This window comes from Salvelinus namaycush, chromosome 10 (assembly GCF_016432855.1).
Source record: "Salvelinus namaycush isolate Seneca chromosome 10, SaNama_1.0, whole genome shotgun sequence".
Taxonomy (NCBI): domain Eukaryota; kingdom Metazoa; phylum Chordata; class Actinopteri; order Salmoniformes; family Salmonidae; genus Salvelinus; species Salvelinus namaycush.
Genome location: NC_052316.1, coordinates 14,700,762 through 14,716,864, shown reverse-complemented (window position 1 = coordinate 14,716,864; position 16,103 = coordinate 14,700,762). Strand labels below are relative to the sequence as shown.

The window sequence follows — 16,103 nt, the reverse complement described above, 5'->3', positions numbered from 1 at the left end:
ACTAGAATATGATGCCATGTTTGTGCATAAACTTGGAGGGCATTTTGAAACCCATTTTCCTTTGGAATACTGATGGTGGTCTGTGATGTCATAAGTGAACAAAATGGGGCTTGAATCTCTCAATCTCAGAGCTGGGCTATTTGAGGTATCTGGGTATTTATAGTTATGGATGGTTCAACTTTGTATTCTTTACCCTTTAATTAAATACTTGATGTTTTGAGACTAAAAACGGACTCTGCCCCAATTAAGCTCTAAAACAATGTTACCTAAATGCATCCACCATCCAGCCCTCACCTTGGCCCAAACGAAGCCCAGCGATGGAGCCTCAGGCCTGGGGCTGATCCACTACTGTCTCCAATTGTTCTGTAATTAGTTAACCTCCGAGGACCTCCACCCCCATACGCTGCCTCTCATCCCACCAGGCTTCAAAGACTACAGGGCACAGGACACCTCTCCTGCTAGTCCAACCAACAGGCCTCTAGCACCATAGGGCTGCTGCAGCACAATCCAATTTCAGTGGGACTGTGATAGGACAGCAGTGTCTGTGTGTGTGTCTGTGTGAGTGCATGAAAGCATGCATGTCTCTGTGTCTGAGAGCGAGAGAGTGTGTATGTGTGTGTGAATCCTTCCCTCATCACATGACCAGCTAATTAGAGGCTCCTCCGGGTATATGAGTGTTTCCAACCCTTCATTAACCCTCAGGGTCTACTGATGTCTAACAGCTGAGCTCTCTCTCGCTCTATAGCTGTCACTGGACACCCAGGCGCCGTTCAAATCCTCTTCACATGCACCCTTTCTTCCTTCCTTATGCGTGTGTACGTTTCCATACCAGAGACTTGATAACCACAGAAGCCAATAGCCACAGTACTAAAAAAAAACTGCTAACAAAACCCTGGCAAAAAAAACTAAACAATGGATCTACGCTCGCAATTCAAAATCAAATTCTTAACTGAGGCATTGAGTTAACTTAGCTAAGCCTACCTTAATTCACTGCCAATATGTTTTCCATTACACGAACTCATTGTTATACATTCCTATTTGTTATAAAAGGTGCATAATGTAATATCACCACAGAGGGTCTGTGGACTGTGTGTGTGACTCACCTTCACACTTGTGGCTGGTGTCACTCTGGCGGTGGCCCGCAGGACATTTACACTCATAGGAGCCCACTGTGTTGATGCAATTACCTCCTGCACACAGCCCCGGGATGGCCTGACACTCATCCACATCTACAGGGGAAAAAGAGGGCGAAAGGAGGGAGAGAGAGAGAGAGAGAGAGAGAGAGAATGTAGACCATCAGCACAAATAAGCAGCACTTAACAGGCGTTGCTTTAAGAGATGCATTTTAAATACTCCGTTTACTCTTAATGAGCTAAGAATCTCCCAAAGCTTTGCTGCCCACTAACCTTGAATCAGATGGAGTCTATAAATGTGTGTGAATGAATTTGGATTTTACACTCTGTGATTTACAGCACCTTAGCCTTTAAAGTGAAGTAGGCTGGGCGCATACATTACATTACAGTACAATAATCAATCATGAGAAGACGTATTGCTAAAATATAAAAAAATTCCTGCGCTTTCAGTCCCGTATTAAAACCTGTTGAAAGGGGCGAAGCAGGAAAGAACAGAGGATATCTTGGCACTGCCACCTAGGAACCAAGATGACTCCAGACTGCAGCACTTGTTTGAGGAGTGAGTGGGTTCATGTATATTTCCCCATCATGCCATGAGTAACTAGGATGGAGCTGTGGGCGTGGGGCTCTGATTGGACAGTGAACACAGTAACCAGGAAGCATGACATGTCTTCTTTAGAGTCGTTAAAGAGAGGGAGGAGTCGTTTATCACCTCATCTTCCTCCCTCTTCCCAGAGAGTAAGAGGTAAAGAGAGAGGCCAACTCGGCGGAAAATCTGTCTCCCTCCACCAGGTGACTTGGACTTGTTGTGTGGAGGTCAATGAGTGTCAAATTTGGTCAACAACAAAAATGTATGGCTTATTTTCTATGTGAGGTATATTTATTTGATTGAATCGAAGTTGCGCAATGCTGATATAAGTAGGACAAACGACATTCCCGCAACTGAGAAAAAACACTTCATATAGCAGATGGCTATGCATATTCATTGCATGAGGCTAGTAGCATAGCATCTCTCCATTGAATACAGGCGGTTGACTTCAACAACCCCCATCAAATATTCAAAAAAAGTATTAAAATAATTAGATGTATTCACCAATCAAAGAAAGGATAGGCGGGAGGTTGACAGCCTGCTGTGCCTCTTTGTGCACAACGACAGCCATTGTTAGGGCGGAGAGACATGTATCTTGTTAGTATATCCATAATCTTTGCTCTTCCCCTCTTCACACATTTACAGTTCATTAGCTCACAGTCTGGCCATGCTGGCAAGAGAGAGGTGTTGGTGTTTCGTCAGCTTCAGTGGAAACACATTGACTCAGATCCCTCAGATCGTTAGCGTGCCTAGAGGGGGTTCGTCTGGTCCGAGCGTGTGAATGTGTGCTGAGACTGGTATTTGTCTGGATGGTATGAAAACATAGTCAAGTGTAGAATCTCAATTGCATACTCCTCGCATCCTCATCTCATTCTCAAAACCCATTGGATGAAATAGACAGAGTTCCCTCCCCTCTGACCTTTTCCTCCAATGGGTTAAGAGAAAGAGACGAGGAGAAAGGACGTGATGAGTATGCAATTGAGATTAGAGGTCGACCGATTATGATTTTTCAACGCTGATACCGATACCGGTTATTGGAGGACCAAAAAAGCCGATACCGATTAATCGGCCAATTTTTTTATTTTATTTGTAATAATGACAATTACAACAATACTGAATGAACACATATTTTAACTAATATAATACATCAATAAAATGAATTTAACCTCAAATAAATAATGAAACATGTTCAATTTGGTTTAAATAATGCAAAAACAAAGTATTGGAGATAAAGTAAAAGTGCAATATGTGCCATGTAAAAAAGCTAACGTTTAAGTTCCTTGCTGAGAACATATGAAAGCTGGTGGTTCCTTTTAACATGAGACTTCAATATTCCCAGGTAAGAAGTTTTAGGTTGTAGTTATTATAGGAATTATAGAACTATTTCTCTCTATACCATTTGTATTTCATATACCTTTGACTATTGGATGTTCTTATAGGCACTTTAGTATTGCCAGTGTAACAGTATAGCTTCCGTCCCTCTCCTCACCCCCACCTGGGCTCGAACCAGGAACACATCAACAACAGCCACCCTCGAAGCATCGTTACCCATTGCTCCACAAAAGCCGCGGCCCTTGCAGAGCAAGGGGAACAACTACTCCAAGTCTCAGCGCGAGTGACGTCACCGATTGAAACGCTATTAGCGCGCATCCCGCTAACTAGCTAACCATTTCACATTGGTTACACCAGCCTAATCTCGGGAGTTGATAGGCTTGAAGTCATAAACAGCTCAATGCTTGAAGCATTGTGAAGAGCTGCTGGCAAAACGCACGAAAGTGCTGTTTGAATGAATGCGTACGAGCCTGCTGCTGCCTACCACCGCTCAGTCAGACTACTCTATCAAATATCAAATCATAGACTTAATTATAACATAATAACACACAGAAATACGAGCCTTTGGTCATTAATATGGTCGAATCCGGAAACTATCATTTCGAAAACAAAACGTTTATTCTTTCAGTGAAATACGGAACCGTTCCGTATTTTATCTAACGGGTGGCATCCATAAGTCTAAATATTCCTGTTACATTGCACAACCTTCAATGCTATGTCATAATTACGTAAAATTCTGGCAAATTAGTTCGCAACGAGCCAGGCGGCCCAAACTGTTGCATATACCCTGACTCTGCGTGCAATGAACGCAAGAGAAGTGACACAATTTCACCTGGTTAATATTGCCTGCTAACCTGGATTTCTTTTAGCTAAATATGCAGGTTTAAAAATATATACTTCTGTGTATTGATTTTAAGAAAGGCATCGATGTTTATGGTTAGGTACAGTCATGCAACGATTGTGCTTTTTTCGCAAATGCGCTTTTGTTAAATCATCCCCCGTTTGGCGAAGTTGGCTGTCTTTGTTAGGAAGAAATAGTCTTCACAGAGTTCGCAACGAGCCAGGGGCCCAAACTGCTGCATATACCCTGACTCTGTTGCAAGAGAAGTGACACAATTTCCCTAGTTAAAAGAAATTCATGTTAGCAGGCAATATTAACTAAATATGCAGGTTTAAAAATATATACTTGTGTATTGATTTCAAGAAAGGCATGGATGTTTATGGTTAGGTACACGTTGGAGCAACGACAGTCCTTTTTCGCGAATGCGCACTGCATCGATTATATGCAACGCAGGACACGCTAGATAAACTAGTAATGTCATCAACCATGTGTAGTTAACTAGTGATTATGATTGATTGATTGTTTTTTATAAGATAAGTTTAATGCTAGCTAGCAACTTACCTTGGCTTCTTACTGCATTCGCGTAACAGTCAGGCTCCTCGTGGAGTGCAATGTAAGGCAGGTGGTTAGAGCGTTGGACTAGTTAACTGTACGGTTGCAAGATTGAATCCCCGAGCTGACAAGGTAAAAATCTGTCGTTCTGCCCCTAAACAAGGCAGTTATCCCACCGTTCCTAGGCCGTCATTGAAAATTAGAATGTGTTCTTAACTGACTTGCCTAGTTAAATAAAGGTGTAAAAAAATGTATATATAAAGAAAACGGCCAAATCGGTGTCCAAAAATACCAATTTCCGATTGTTATGAAAACTTGAAATCTGCCCTAATTAAACGGCCATTCTGATTAATCGGTCGACCTCTAATTGAGATCTTCCCAAAGAAACACACAGACGTCCAGACACACACACCTGATCACCCAGCTCTGTGAGAGGGAAGTTGGCACGCCTTGCCAGTACCCAGCCAAGCAGCCAAGATTAATACCGCCCTCTCTCTCTCTCACACACACACCCAGCCTGTTTCTAATCATGCGAATATATTTCACCTCTGTTCCCTTTTAACAAAGCCTGAAAATGTGCTCACGTGTTGAGGACCATCCAAATCCATGACGCCTGGAATGCTATCCTTACATTGGGATTCATGTGCATGTGTGCTTTGAACTGGCTCCAACAGGACTTTGCTCAGGGGCTTTTTGGCGACCAGTCAAAAGTTTGGACACATGTACTCATTAAAGGGTTTTCCTTATTTGTACTATTTTCTACATTGTAGAATAATAGTGAAGACATCAAAACGATGAAATAACACATATGGAATCAAGTAGTAGCCAAAAAAGTGTTAAACAAATCAAAATATATTTTAGATTCTTCAAAGTAGCCACCCTTTGCCTTGATGACAGCTTTGCACACGCTTGGCATTCTCTCAACCAGCTTCATGAAGAATGCTTTTCCAACAGTCTTGAAGGAGTTCCCACATATGCTGAGCACTTGTTGGCTGCTTTTCCTTTTCCAACTCATCCCAAACCATCTGAATTGGGTTGAGGTCAGGTGATTGTGGAGGCCAGGTCATCTGATGCAGCACTCCATCACTCTCCTTCTTGGTCAAATAGCCTTTACACAGCCTGGAGGTGTGTTTTGGGTCATTGTCCTGTTGAAAAACAAATTATAGTACCACTAAGTGCAAACCAGATGGGATGGCATATCGTTGCACCATGCTGGTTAAGTCTGACTTGAATTCTAAATTAATCACCGACAGTCACCAGCAAAGCACCCCCACACCATCACACTTCCTCCTCCATGCTTCATGGTTGGAACCACAAATGCGGAGATCATCCGTTCACCTACTCTGCGTCTCACAAAGACACTGCAGCTGAAGCCAAAAATCTCAAGTTTGGACAGATTTCCACCGGTCTAATGTCCATTGCTTGTGTTTCTTGGCCCAAGCAAGTCTCTTCTTCTTATTGGTGTCCTTTAGTAGTGGTTTCTTTGCAGCAATTCGACCATGAAGGCCTGATTCACGCAGTCTCCTTTGAACAGTTGATGTTGAGATGTGTCTGTTACTTTAATTCTGTGAAGCATTTATTTGGGATGCAATCTGAGGTGCAGTTAACTCTAATTAACTTATCCTCTGCAGCAGAGGTAACTGTCACGCCCTGATCTGTTTCACCGGTCTTTGTGATTGTCTCCACCCACCTCCAGGTGTCACCTGTTTCCATTAGTCCGGTGTATTTATCCCTGTGTTTTCTGTCTCGCTGTGCCAGTTCGTCTGGTTTTGCCAAGTCAACCAGCGTTTCGCCTAGGTCCTATTTTTCCCAGTCTCTGTTTTTTCCTAGCCCTCCTGGTTTTGACCCTTTCCTGTCCCGACGTCGAATCCGCCTGCCTGACCACTCTGCCTGTTCTGACCTCGAGCCTGCCTATCCCTTTGTACTGTTTGGACTCTGACCTGGTTTATGAACTCTCGCCTGTCCCCGACCTGCCTTTTGCCTACCCCTTTTTTTATAATAAAAATCGGAGCTCAACCATCTGCCTCCTGTGTCTGCTTTTGGGTCTCGCTTTGTGCCCTTATAGTAACTCTGGGTCTTCCTTTACTGTGGCGGTCCTCATGAGAGCCAGTTTCATCATAGCACTTGATGGTTTTTGCAACTATACTTGAAGAAACTTTCAAGGTTCTAGACATTTCCCGGATTGACTGACCTTCTTCTTAATAGGGGGCGCTATTTTCACTTTGGGAAAAAATCGTGTCCAAATTAAACTGCCTCGTACTCTGTTCTATATCATACAATATGCATATTATTATTACTATTGGATAGAAAACACTGAAGTTTCTAAAACTGTTTGAATTATATCTGTGAGTAAAACAGAACTCATTTGGCAGCAAACTTCCAAATAGGAAGTGAAAATTCTGAAAATGGGGCTCTGTGTCAGGGCCTGCCTATTCAACTGGCTTATATTCCCAGTATGCTGCTGTTGGCCAGCAGCATACCACCCTGCATACCACTGCTGGCTTGCTTCTGAAGCTAAGCAGGGTTGGTCCTGGTCAGTCCCTGGATGGGAGACCAGATGCTGCTGGAAGTGGTGTTGGAGGGCCAGTAGGAGGCACTCTTTCCTCTGGTCTAAACAAAAATCCCAATGCCCCAGGGCAGTGATTGGGGACACTGCTCTGTGTAGGGTGCCGTCTTTCGGATGGGACGTTAAAACGGGTGTCCTGACTCTCTGAGGTCATTAAAGATCCCATGGCAATTGTTGTAAGAGTAGGGGTGTTAACCCCGGTGTCCTGGCTAAATTCCCAATCTGGCCCTCAACCATCACGGTCACCTAATAATCCCCAGTTTACAATTGGCTCATTCATCCCCCTCCTCTCCCCTGTAACTATTCCCCAGGTCGTTGCTGCAAATGAGAATGTGTTCTCAGTCAACTTACCTGGTAAAATAACGGATAAATAAAAAAAATATTTATGGATCTGTATGCACTTCATACGCCTTCCACTAGATGTCAACAGGCAGTAGAATGTTGAATGGGGTGTCTAGCTTGATGTGAGACCGAATGAGAGCTTTTGGAGTGACAGGTCCGCTCTTTTGTCAGTATTCAACTGCGCACCAGGGAACCACACATTGTCTTCTGAAATGCGTTCGGTATACACGACGAAATGCTCCGGCTCTGATTTTATTGGATACATATGAGAAAAACATCATAAAGTAGGATTTTTCAACCGAGTTTGACCAGTTTATTCGACGTTTATTGGGACTTTTGGATTTTTTCGTTCCATGCGCAAAGATTTCTTGGACATGTGCCCTCCACATGGCTAGCCAAAGTTGCTAATTCGACAGAAGAAATGGACATTCTAAAACAAAACAACGATTTATTCTGGAACTAGGACTCCTTGCACAACATTCTGATGGAAGATCAACAAAGGTAAGAGAATATTTATGATGTTATTTCGTATGTTTGTGGTTTATGTTGGCTCCAACAAGGCGGAGAATTGTTGGGCGCTGTCTCACAATATTGCATGCTGTATGTTGTACTAAAGTTATATATATTTTTTAAATCTAACACAGCGGTTGGATTAAGAACCAGTGTATCTTTCATTTGCTGTACAACATGTATTTTTTAGTAAAGTTTATGATGAGTTCTTTGGTTAGATTACGTGACTGTCCAAAATATCTCCGGACAATTTGGTGCATCATGGCTACGTATTCACAATGTAAAACCAGGATTTGTACCTCTAAATATGCACATTTTCGAACAAAACATAAATGTATTGTATAACATGATGTTATAAGACTGTCATCTGATGAAGTTGTTCAAGGTTAGTGATGAATTTTATCTCTATTTGTGGGTTTTGTGAAAGCTATGTTGGCGGTGAATAAATGGCGTTGTGTGTTTGGCTATTGTGGTGAGCTAATATAAATATATATTGTGTTTTCGCTGTAAAACACTTAAAAAATCTGAAATATTGGCTGGATTCACAAGATGTTTATCTTTCATTTGCTGTACAACATGTATTTTTCATAAATGTTTTATGATGAGCATTTATGTATTTCACATTGCTCTCTGTAATTATTCTGGCTGTTTTGGTGCTATTTGTGACGGTGGCTGCAATGTAAAACTACGATTAATACCTCTAAATATGCACATTTTCGAACAAAACATAAATGTATTGTATAACATGATGCTATAAGACTGTCATCTGATGAAGTTGTTCAAGGTTAGTGATTAATTTTATCTCTATTTGTGGGTTTTGTGAAAGCTATGTTGGCGGTGAATAAATGGTGAAAACATGGCGTTGTGTGTTTGGCTATTGTGGTGAGCTAATATAAATATATATTGTGTTTTCGCTGTAAAACATTTTAAAAATCGGAAATGATGGCTGGATTCACAAGATGTTTATCTTTCATTTGCTGTATTGGACTTGTGATTTCATGAAATTATATTATATGATATCCCTGTCGCGTTAGGCTAGGCTATGCTAGTCAGCTTTTTTGATGAGGATGATCCCGGATCCGGGAGAGAGAAGCGGTAGAGTCATGATGGACTGTTGTTTCTCTTTGCTTATTTGAGCTATTCTTGCCATAATATGGACTTGGTCTTTAAGCAAATAGGGCTATCTTCTGTATACCACTCCTACCTTGTCACAACACAACTGATTGGCTGAAACACATTAAGAAGGAAAGAAATTCCACAAATTAACACCTGTTAATTGACATGCATTCCAGGTGACTACCTCATGAAGCTGGTTGAGAGTACAAAGCTGTCATCAATGCAAAGGGTGGCTACTTTGAAGAATCTAAATCTATAATATATTTGATTTGTTTAACACTTTTTTGGTTACTACATGATTCCATATGTGTTATTTCATCGTTTTGATGTCTTCCCTATTATTCTACAATGTAGAAAATAGTAAAAATAAAGAAAAACCCTTGAATGAGTAGGTGTGTCCAAACGTTTGATTGGTACTGTATATATAGAGGCAGATTGATAGAGGCTCTGTGAAAGAATGTGACTTTTCATATACCCCACCCTCCCCACACACACACACACACACACATTTACACTCACCACATACGCTACTGCTACTGTCTATCCTGTTGCCTAGTCACTTTAACAGCTTTAACCCTACATATATGTACATAGCTATCTCAATTACCCCGTACTCCTGCACATCGACTAGATACTGGTACTCCCTATATATAGCCATGTTATTTTTACTCGTTATTGTTATTCCGTATTCACTGTGTATTTATTCCTCGTGTCACTATTTCTATATTTTATCTTTATCTGCAACTCGTAACCCGTAAGTAAGCATTTCACTGTGTGTCTACACCTGTTGTTTACAAAGCATGTGACAAATACCTTTTATTTTGATTTGACTTGATGAATGGGTTGACAGAGTTGAATGTAAGACAGTGTATTATATTGATGCAGCTTTGGATAATAAAGCACTTTGGTTTTTAAATGTGAGTCTCAAAGTCACAATCTGTAGTTGATTTTGTTTGAGCATCAATTTCCTTGCTTTTTGTCCTGTGGCCACAGCAGAAAAAGAAGTCACAGATTGCCCCTTTAAGGCACTCAGTCAGTCACATTGGTAATTCCAATGTGCAGAGTGAGGAGTGAAGGTTTAATGCTGTCTTAGAGTCGTATTTCTTCAGTTGTTCAGTTCTTTCCAGCTATTTTTCATTAGACTGAGTGCAAAAAGCTTTCATATTCAATTTGGCTTTCACCACACCTTACTGAGAATGTGTCAACACTCAACAGGAACTTTAGAGGACATGTGCACCTGCTTTCTGACAATAAAGGGGAGTGTCCTGTTTCACCCAGGTGGCTCCTAGTCCTGCACATTAATGTGAATGAGGTAAGTGCCCCCCTTTGAGACTTAGTGAAAAACATTTAAAAAAGGCAACACATTATCTCAACACAAGGGTGTTGGCTAGACATCTCTCATTTTAATATCCACAGAGAGGAAGAGGCTCCAGTCCATGGAGGGCCGTTTGAACATTGCAGAGGGGTGAGATGCTGCGTTTACCTAAGAGGACACACAACATTTACATGTGTGTCATCTATTGATCCAGCCTCACTGCTTAGTCTGGTTGGTCATTAGGGAGCCTAGTGTGGAGGATGGGAGGCGCCAGCCAGCCAGCCAGCCAGCCAGCCAGACACAGACACAGACACAGACACAGACACAGACACAGACACAGAGACAGAGAGAGAGACAGACACAGAGACAGAGACAGAGACAGAGACAGAGACAGAGAGAGAGGACAGCATGTATTTACACAGACACTGGTCTGGGACCGCTGCTGCAATGTTGATGAAGCAAGGTGAAACTCAGTTCATGAGGCGGTGAAATTAGAACTCTTTCTCTCTCGTACTCTCCCTCGCTTTCTCTTAGGCTTTGATGTGTATCTCTGCTCTGCTCTGTGTGTGTGTATGTGTGTTTTGGTTTCTCTGTGTGGGTGGTGGTTGCAGGCTGCAGGAGTTTGGTGACAGTATCAGAGATAAGGAAGGTGACTGTTACGTTGACGTTTACATTAAACATGATTTTATTGAAGATGTTGCTGATGGTGACAGATTAAGTTACTAGTAAATTAAGTGAATTAAGTTGGTTACAGTGTTCGTGATGAGGATGGTGTGTGTGTGTGACTCACTTGTAGAGTTTATTAGACTGAAGATCATACAGGTGTGTTTATATGTGAGTGTAAACATGCGTGTGTGTGTGTGTGTGTATGTCTTACCCTGGCACGCGCCGCTGCGGATGTTGGGGATGAAGCCTCGGCGACAGGGGTGAGGCTGGGCGGGGCACATCTCACAGGGGTGTCCCCATGCCCGTCCGATGGTGGCACAGCACAATGTCTTGGTGCACACGATGCCACTCAGCTGGCCCTGGCACATCTGGTTGTTGACCTGCGTGAAGCAGGGCCCGGTCCGGTAGTCTGGAGGGGGAGAAGGAGAGAGAACAAGAGTCAGCCATTTTGGCAGCCATTTATTTATCCCACTTCCTTAAAATCCCCCTCTGAATGTTCTGTATAACTGAAAGGTAGTGTGGAAAAATACATCTAAAGCCAAGACTATTTCACACTTCTGCTAGCTACATTTCATTGAATTTGAAGTGTTATTAAAATAAATATACCCCAGAAGAACACAATTTAGTTGGCTTTAAATGCTGCAATATGTCATGCACATTGTATGACAGACCTCCCAAGTCTTTAACCCATTGGACTAAATGCTGCTGCACATTCCTGGTTAGAGACATTTATCTGGAAATGTGCTGAACAGTGGGTTCCCCTATTCACTGGTGTAATGGGATAACTATATAATGGGGAAACCCATTTAGTACTGGTTCCCATCAATAACGATCTTCTCATGACAAATATTCTTGGTCCAGACCAGGGGAGAACAACTGCCCCCTCTCAGTGAAGCCGCGGCAGTTCAAGGCCGACCGCCGTACTGCAGGCATTGTTAGCAGAAAACAGAATACCACCATTATAGTGAATAGAAATCAAATCAAATCAAATTGTATTTGTCACATGTGCCGAATACCTTACCGTGAAATGCTTACTTACAAGCCCTTAACAAACAATGCAGTTCAAGAAATAAAGTCAAGAAAAGATTTACTAAATCAAATAAAATTGAAAAATCCAATCAAATAAAAAAGTAACACAAGAAAATTACATAACAATAATGAGCAATATACATGGGGTACCGGTACCGAGTCAATGTGCTGGGGTACCCATTAGTCAAGGTAATTTGTAAAATGACTATGCATAGATAATAAACTGCAAGTAGCAGTAGTGTAAAAACAGTCTTATGGCTTGGGGGTAGAAGCTGTTTAGGTGTTTTTGGGCCTTCCTCTGACACTGCCTAGTATATAGGTCCTGGATGTCAGGAAGCTTTGCCCCAGTGATGCACTGGACCGTACGCACTTCCCTCTGTAGTGCCTTGTGGTCAAAGGCCGAGCAGTTGCCATACCAGGCAGTGATGCAACCGGTCAGGATGCTCTCGATGGTAAAGCTGTAGAACTTTTTGAGGATCTGAGAACCTATGCCAAATCTTTTCAGTCTCCTGAGGAGGAAAGGTGTTGTCGTGCCCTCTTCACAACTGTCTTGGTGTGTTTGGACCATGATAGTTCGTTGGTGATGTTGGCACCAAGAAACTTGAAACTCTCGACCCGCTCCACTTCAGCCCCGTCGATGTTACATAGAGGGAGAGGCTGTTGTCCTGGCACCACACTGCCAGGTCTCTGACCTCCTCCCTATAGGCTGTCTCATCGTTGTCGGTGATCAGGCCTACCACTGTTGTGTCATCAGCAAACTTAATGATGGTGTTGGAGTTGTGCTTGGCCAAGCAGTCGTGGGTGAACAGGGAGTACAGGAGGGGACTAAGCACACACCCCTGAGGGGCGCCAGTGTTGAGGATCAGCGTGACAGACGTGTTGTTGCCTACCCTTACCACCTGGGGACGGCCCGTCAGGAAGTCCAGGATCTCGAGACTTCTTTAAGATTAGACATCGCGCACCAGCAGTTACTGATAAATAGACACACAGCCCAGCCCCTTGTCTTACCAGATGTAGCTGCTCTGTCCTGCCGATGGACGGAGAAGCCAGCCAGCTCCATATTATCTGCGTCGTCGTTTAGCCACATCTCGTGAACGATAAGATATTACAGTTTTTAATGTCCCGTTGGTAGGATAGTCTTAATCGTAGATCGTCCAGTTTGTTTTCCAATGATTGCACATTGGCCAATAACACGGAGGGTAGTGGTGGTTTACCAACTCGTCGGCACCCCGCCCCTTTTATCCCTTTTCTTCACGAGGATGACAGGGATTTGGGCCTTGTCTCAACAAAGCAGTATATCCTTTGCGTCAGACTCAAAAAAAAATATATATATATTTGTCCAGTTCGAGGTGAGTGATCGCTGTTCTGATGTCCAGAAGCTCTTTTCGGTCATAAGAGACGGTAGCAGCAATATTACAAAATGAGTTACAAACAATGCAAAAAACTAACAAAATTCAACATTTGGTTACGAGCCAGTAAAACTGGATATACAGTTGAAGTCGGAAGTTCACATACACCTTAGCCAAATACATTTAAACTGAGTTTTTCACAATTCCTGACATTTAATCCTAGTAAAGAATCCCTGTCTAAGGTCAATTAGGATAACCACTTTATTTTAAGAATGTTAAATGTCAGAATAATAGTAGAGAGAATTATTTATTTCAGCTTTTATTTCTTTCATCACATTCCCAGTGGGTCAGAAGTTTACATACACTCAATTAGTATTTGGTAGCGTTGCCTTTAAATTGTTTAACTTGGGTCAAACATTTCAGGTAACCTTCCACAAGCTTCTCACAATAAGTTGGGTGAATTTTGGCCCATTCCCCCTGACAGAGCTGGTGTAACTGTGTCAGTTTTGTAGGCCACCCTTGCTCGCACACGCTTTGTCAGTTCTGCCCACAAATTTTCTATAGGATTGAGGTCAGGGCTTTGTGATGGCCACTCCAATACCTTGACTTTGCTATCCTTAAGATAGCAAAGTCACAACTTTGGAAATATGCTTGGGGTCATTGTCCAGTTGGAAGACCCAATTGCGACCAAGCTTTAACTTCCTGACTGATGTCTTGAGATGTTGCTTCAATATATCCACATAATTTTCCATCCTCATGATGCCATCTATTTTGTGAGGTGCACCAGTCCCTCCTGCAGCAAAGCACTCCCACAACAAGATGCTGCCACTCCCATGCTTCACGGTTGGGATGGTGTTCTTCGGCTTGCAAGCCTCCCCCTTTTTCCTCCAAACATAAAGATGGTCATTATGGCCAAACAGTTCTATTTTGTTTCATCAGACCAGATGACATTTCTATACTGCATCAGCAAGGTCTCTCCCAGGCAGAAATTTCAAGGCAGACAGGGTTTCCAGATGTGCTGTCCAAGCTCCTTTGAAGAAGCACAAAGAAACGGGCAACGTTGAGGACCGTAGACGTAGTGGTCGGCCAAGGAAACTTACTGCAGCAGATGAAAGACACATGATGCTTACTTCCCTTCGCAATTGGAAGATGTCCAGCAGTGCCATCAGCTCAGAATTGGCAGAAAACAGTGAGACTCTGCTACACCCATCTACTGTCCGGGGAAGTCTGGTCAGAAGTGGCCTTCATGGAAGACTTGTGGCCAAAAGGCCATACCTCCGACGTGGAAACAAGGCCAAGCGATTAAACTATGCACGAAAACACAGGAACTGGGGTGCAGAAAAATGGCAGCAGGTGCTCTGGACTGACGAGTAAAAACGTGAAATGTTTGGCTGTAGCAGAAGGCAGTTTGTTCGCCGAAGGGCTGGAGAGCAGTACACGAATGAGTGTCTGCAGGCAACAGTGAAGCATGGTGGAGGTTCCTTGCAAGTTTGGGGCTGCATTTCTGCAAATGGAGTTGGGGATTTGGTCAGAATGAATGGTCTCCTCAATGCTGAGAAGTACAGGCAGATACTTATCCATCATGCAATACCATCAGGGAGGCATCCGATTGGCCCCAAATATATTCTGCAGCATGACAACAACCCCAAACATACAGCGAAAGTCATTAAGAACTATCTTCAGCGTAAAGAAGAACAAGGTGTCCTGTAAGTGATGGTATGGCCCCCACAGAGCCCTGATCTCAACATCATCGAGTCTGTCTGGGATTACATGAAGAGAGAGAAGCACCCAAGGTTTCCTAAATCCACAGAAGAACTGTGGTTAGTTATCCAAGATGTTTGGGCAAACCTACCTGCCGAGTTCCTTCAAAAACTGTGTGCAAGTGTATCTACAAGAATTTATGCTGTTTTGAAGGCAAAGGGTGGTCACACCAAATATTGATTTGATTTAGATTTTTCTTCTGTTCACTCACTTTGCATTTAGTTAATTGATAAATATAATCTATTAGCATGTCTATTTTTGAAAGCATTCTTACTTTACAGCATTTATTCACACCTGCCTAAAACTTTTGCACAGTACTGTTTATGGAGGATTGGAAATGATGCAGACAATTACATTGATAGAAGCCACAATCTATCTGCAATATTAAATCTGCCCCCTAAAAAACTACTGAAAATATGAACTAAAAAAAGATAGAGTGTGTCACTTTGTGTGGAAACAAAGTAATGAGGAGAATACAATGTCCTCGTACTTCAATGGCCACCTTGCTGCGCTGCTCACCAGGAACAACCAGGCAACATCATTTTGTTAACCACACTTCACGAGTCAAACACAATGACCTCATGCTGAAACCATTTGAGCAATATGATGTCCATTCAATCGCACATAATAAAACTCAAACAGGCCTAATGATGGAAAGGCCTTATTAACTACAGTAGTGGTGCCAAAGTTAATACAGCATTCATTAGAGGTACTGTAGATGGAGGGTCGGAATTAAAATAAAATACATGGTCTGAGAGGGGCTGTCAGGAGGAATGTAACATAAACCCTGGAGAAGTGGTTTAAGTTGACCCTCTTGAGTTCTAAAGGAGATGTACAGATAGATGAGTCAGCTTTGTTGTGGTAGCGCTGCTCTTATTACTTCCTGGTGCAGTTAAATGAAAATTAAATCACAGCCAGACAGAGAACGAGTGAACGCGACATAGACAGAGGGGAAGTAGGTCAAACCCAGCAGAGAGAGAGAAAGAGAGAGAGAACGAGAAA

General features: G+C 42.6%; 1 protein-coding gene across 1 annotated transcript in view; it reads right to left on the bottom strand.

Annotated features, from left to right (window-relative positions):
- Positions 1–16,103, bottom strand: part of LOC120055181 (fibrillin-2-like) — an 86,055-nt gene that overhangs the window by 46,001 nt on the left and 23,951 nt on the right. Inside the window, exons 6-7 of the mRNA XM_039003102.1 lie at positions 11,174–11,371; positions 1,104–1,229 (exon numbers count right to left, since the gene is read on the bottom strand). Of these exons, the coding sequence (XP_038859030.1) occupies positions 1,104–1,229; positions 11,174–11,371 (324 nt within the window). The remainder of the gene's footprint in view (positions 1–1,103; positions 1,230–11,173; positions 11,372–16,103) is intronic.